Consider the following 5,565-nt stretch of genomic DNA (forward strand, 5'->3'; position numbering starts at 1 on the left):
TTTCTGAGACCGGCGGATCTGCTCTAGTGAAATACTCTCGATCATCGTGTTGTATATAACTATTGAAATAAAAATCTAACAGCTAAAGATGTAATTTTTATGTTTAAATTATATATGCTGAGTTGTTTAAAGATTACAAATAGTTCATTTAAACAATTATAAAAAAAAAAAATGTGCCATTAAACAGACACGTTCAGCACATTTATGGGGGGGGGGGGTTTACACCCTCTAGGCCTTAATATTGTGATTAATAAATTGTGTATATTTACCAAATTTTTGATAACGTTATGGAATCTTTGAATTTTTTTATATAATATATATATGTGTGTGTGTGTGTGTGTGTGTGTGTGTGTGTGTGTGTGTGTGCGTGTGTGTGTGTGTGTGTGTGTGTGTAAAGAGCAAATATGTTTTCAAAATATGCACTTATATAAACTTATAGATATGAATTTTATGTATATACACTTATATACTTTATGTATCTCTTTTTTTAATAGTTCATCACAGAATCATTTGTGCAGTGAAAACTGTTATACTGTATATCTTTCATAGCCTAATATTAAAATTAAAGTCAAGTTTAGTTAGCCAAGGAGGAGAGTTTTAATGAAATACAGTGGGCTAAGGTTGGATTCTTAAGGGAACCCATGAGCAGTTATGGGTTTATGGTCTAATTTGTTAGTCAATTATGTTCAATTAAGTGAAAAAACTTTCTGATGTCCTGTACAGCCCAATTGGAAAAGTTGCGCAAAAGCCTCTCCTCCAATGAGAGAAGAGAAGGAGGAGCGCGAGAGTATAGAAGCTTTAGAAAAACTTCACTCCTACCAACAAGTGTGGATCGAGCGAGCCTTGAGATTCAAGAAACCAATACATCAATAGGTTTATTTGGAATATTCGCTCCAAATCTCAACTAAAGCCAACGCGCGTAACGCGTAAAATGCGCACGTAACCGCTGGCCGATTATTGTTTTGTTCATCTTTGTTAACGTGGATTTGAAAATGTCAAAAGAGCCGGATAAAACTCCTTCTGGGACTGAAAGCTCTTATATCGCCCATGTGGACTCTGACTCGCCGTCTTCTCCATCGATATCCGACGAACAAGGCCCGCGATCCCAAACCGGCGCCGAGGAGGATGCCCGTTTCCCCCCGTGCATCCGAGACGCGGTGTCCCAACTCCTCAAAGGCTATGACTGGTCGCTGGTGCCGATGCCTATGCAGGGCAGCAGGTCTCTGAAAGACAAGCCTCATGTGAAGAGACCCATGAACGCGTTTATGGTGTGGGCGCAGGCGGCGCGCAGGAAGCTCGCGGATCAGTATCCACATCTCCACAACGCCGAGCTCAGCAAGACCCTCGGCAAGCTATGGAGGTACGTGGACTTATCAGTTCAACTTCACAGAGATCGACGGATCACACTTTACATGACATCATGTACATAATGCATGGCGTGTTTACGTAATAAAATAAAAAGTTCTACTAATGAACATGCTGCACCATTATATTGCACCATGCACTTAACATTGCACCAATTTTAAGTATTTTTTAACGTCACTATGAACTAAATAAGATATTAGTACTTACTAGGATTTATTTCACTTTTCCCCAGAGCAAGTTAAACAGACACGCACTTGAATTAGACAAATCAACATTTCTTATTAGTAAGCTTTTGAATTCAGCTCTAAACCAACAATTAAGATCAGTTATTTGACAAGCAATAAAACAAGTGTAACTGTTGGATTCAGACTAGTTAAGTACTAGTAGGCTACTAGTAAAGCATGCAACAAAGTTGAATACATACTATTCAGTAGAAGCCAGAAAATGTGTAAATTGTTGCAATACTTGTCAATTTTAGGATCATGGCCAGTTGCAAAGTAACACTTCAAAGCCTAATTTGTATACAGCAAACCATATTTTTACAGCATTTATTAATCTTTATTAATGTGAGTTAATAGTTCAATGTTTGTAAATGTTGACTGAGAGTAATAAATATTGCATTGTTCATTGTTAGTAAATGATAACAAGTGAAACCTTACTGTAAAATGTACTGAATATGTTCTTGTATAACTGTTGGTAAAATGTAAATAGTTTAAGGAAATAAATGCAATGTTCTGTGGAGCTGCTTGTAACCCATCTGGTGTGTGTTTCCCAAAAGTATCATTAAGTTCCAGTGAACTCGATTGGTAACAATTGAACTTGTGACCACAGCAGCTTTTGAAAAATGCATCCCTGGTTTGTTGCTGGATCGAGACGCTCTGCACCAGCTTCAAACCAGCTAACCCTCTAAATCCGGATTTATTCTTCGTCATTCACACACGACTGTTTTAATTCACTTGTGCACTTTTTCCATTCCATGCTTTGCGATGGACGGCCGCACCGTTCCTCCAGGCTGCTCTCTGAGAGCGAGAAACGACCGTTTGTGGAAGAGGCAGAGAGACTGCGGCTCCAGCACAAGAAAGACTATCCGGATTATAAATACCAGCCGCGGAGACGGAAGAGCCTGAAGCCGGGTCAGAGTGAGCTGGACACGGGAGCTGAGGAGAACCCTCACATGTACAAAGTAGAAGCAGGTGTGAGAGGGATGCACCATCAACAGCTCCACGGTGGTGAGTTATGAAAGAGCCATTGTCTTACAGTTTGGGTTGTGTCATACTTTTTATGAAAGGGGGTTTTCCCAGCGATGCCACTGAAGAACCATTCTTGGTTCCTCAAAGAACCTCCAGTTAAAAATTGTTAAAAGAACCTTTTTTTATTATAATTATGTGCAATGGAAATATTCCAAGAATGCTTAAAGTTCTTCATGGATCCATCAATGGCAATAAAGATCCTTTATATGTAGTGTAAGCGTAGACGTTTAGAATTTTTGGTTCTTCAAAGAACAGTTGTTAAAAGAACCATTTTTTGTTAGTGTAAAGAACATTTTAATCACTTTTTCTTTCCATAATAAATAACTTTTTGGTTAGTGGGAAAGTTCAATGGATGGATTTTTACTTGTAGGAGTGTAAAATAACCATTTTTGGTTACCCATAGAACCTTTTAGTTAACTGTTTTTAAACAATCTAAAATACTTTTTTCATTATAATAAATCTTTTGTGAAAGATTCCATGTATGTTAATTAAACTATTATAATGCCAATAAAGTACATTAATTGTTCAGAGCGTAGAAGAACAATTTTTGGTTCTCCGAAGAATCTTTAGATGAACAGTTCTTAAAAGAACCATTAGAACGTTTTCGTAACCTTTTTCCAAAATAAAAAACTGTTTGCTGATTGGACTGATTGGAGAGTGATTACATTGATTTGAAAAATTCTTGATGGAATCATTAATGGAAACCAATTTTTGGTTCTCCAGAGAACCTTCCAGTGCACGGTTTTTAAAAGAACTATTTTTTTGGTAGTGTAAATAAAATTTTAATAACCCCCTGCTATTAATAATCTTTTTTGCAATGGAAAAGTTCCACAGATGTTAAAAGTTTTTGATGGAACCATCAATACCAATAAAGAACCATTATTTTGAATGTGTAAAAGAACCATTTCTGGTCCACCAAGGAACCTTTAAGTGAACAGTTCCTAAAACATCCATTTTAAAGAACATTTCCACAAGTTTTTTTTTTCCATAATGAAGAACCTTTTGTCCAGTGGAAAGTGATTTCTTATTGGAACCATCATAAAGAAGCTTTTGTTTTTTAATGTGTAGAAGAACCATTTCTGGTTCCCCAAGGAACCTTTAAATGAACAGTTCTTAAAACATAAATTTTTTTCTTTTTGTTTTAGGTTTAGGAAAAAAACCATCAATGCCAATAAAGAACCTGTTGAAGAAATAAAGGTCCTATATTGGCATCAATGGTTCCATGAAGAACCTTTACCATCCACAGAACCCTTCCATTCCCCAAAAAGTTGTTTATAATGGAAAAGGGTTCTTTACATTTTTAAAATGTTCTTCTAAGAAAAAGTTTTTTGTTTTTTTTTAGAACTGTTCACCAAAAGGTTCTTTGGGGAAGAGCATAAAGAACCTTTATTTTTTTCCTCCTCAACCCAACAAAACTCATTCGATGTTTCCAACCCAGCTCAACCTCACGGCCCTCCTACACCTCCCACCACCCCGAAGTCTGATCAGCATCAGAGCGCCAAACAGAAGTCCCGGCGTGCATCGGATAACACCAGACACAACATCGACTTCAGCAACCTGGACATCTCGGAGCTCAGCAGTGATGTCATCGGCGGCATGGGCCCGTTTGACGTGCGTGAGTTCGACCAGTACCTGCCATTAAACGGCCACATGGAGAACCCCAGCGGCTGTTTCAGCACACCCTACCACCATCATCCTCACAGCAGCGCTTCGGCATGGAACAAGGGGTCACCAAACCAACAAAGACCGCTCATTAAAACAGAACAATTGAGTCCTTCTCATTACGGGGAGTCTCACGGGTCACCGACCCAATCCGAACTGACTGACTGTCCAGACCTGCAGAACTCCACGTACTTCACCACATTTTCCGGGTATCCCGCTGGCATTTATCAATATCCATACTTCCACTCCTCCAGAAGATCGTACGTAACTCCTGTTCTCTCGAGTCCGTCTCATAGTCCCGGGGCGAGCTGGGATCAGCCGGTTTACACGACTTTAACACGACCCTGATGCCAAGTTTTGAGTCCGAGATGCTGAGAATTATGGGACTGTATTTGTAAATCTTGCCATTTCATAGACGTTTTTCTGATAATTGTTACCTTCAGAGTTTCCTAACAGATTTTGGATTCACTTTTCAATATCAAATGTTTTGTTCCTGTCTTATGGCCAGGATAAAAGTGTTTGTTTTTTGGAGTGAGATGCGATAGACTGTCAATATTCAATACTCTGTTTAAACCCAATCATGGATTTGTCTTGATGATATGCAATTAAAATGTAATTCACTGTTGATAAAGACCGAGTCGGACCGTCAAACAGCAGAATAAATCATGCTTTCCTCACAATTTGAGTCCAAAATGAAGCTGTATTTGAATATTGGAGAGATGCTGGATCATCTGTGGTTTACAAAGCCGAGAATCAGCGAGGGAGTGCAGAAAAGAGAGAGGGCTGATTCTGAATGACAGCATCTCAAAGGGCTCTTTGTTTTCATTATAAAAGAGGCATTAATTAAGGGAGGGAACAAAACAAATACAAATACAAAGCAGAAAATCATTACCACTGCCGTTACATGAAAGAAGAACACAAGAACAGACACTACCCTCTGCTATTTGGATAAACAGAAACAAAAGCAGCAGAAAATGCTTAAATTGAGTGCAGGATAAGAGAATAAGTTCTTCATGTGTGGAAAAGAGCCAGTGATTCCACAGCAGATGGGTGTGGGTGGACTAGGACTTATTTTCCTTTCACTACGTTTTATTACATTGATGATTTTTGAAGTGGAGAATGTATTAGTGTTGATATGTACAGTACACATCATTTTGCTCGATGACATTATTGGGTCTTAAAACTGGACGGTACGCAGTAAGCACTACAAGATGTAGTGTCTCTTATGATTTTGATTTCTAGTTATGGTGAGTTCTTACTGTATGCAGCTTTTTGGACCAAGTTTTGC

The 5,565-nt window shown here is 38.5% G+C and overlaps 1 protein-coding gene across 1 annotated transcript; it reads left to right on the top strand.

The window, feature by feature from the left end:
- The first annotated feature begins 832 nt into the window (after window positions 1–832).
- sox8a (SRY-box transcription factor 8a) lies at window positions 833–5,007 on the top strand. Its single transcript, XM_059531663.1, has 3 exons — window positions 833–1,360; window positions 2,377–2,594; window positions 4,054–5,007. Exons 1-3 carry the CDS (start codon window positions 993–995, stop codon window positions 4,623–4,625), a joined length of 1,158 nt encoding a protein of 385 aa, XP_059387646.1. The 5' UTR covers window positions 833–992; the 3' UTR covers window positions 4,626–5,007.
- The last annotated feature ends 558 nt before the right edge of the window (window positions 5,008–5,565 follow it).

The sequence above is a fragment of the Carassius carassius genome, chromosome 40 (genome assembly GCF_963082965.1).
Source record: "Carassius carassius chromosome 40, fCarCar2.1, whole genome shotgun sequence".
Taxonomy (NCBI): domain Eukaryota; kingdom Metazoa; phylum Chordata; class Actinopteri; order Cypriniformes; family Cyprinidae; genus Carassius; species Carassius carassius.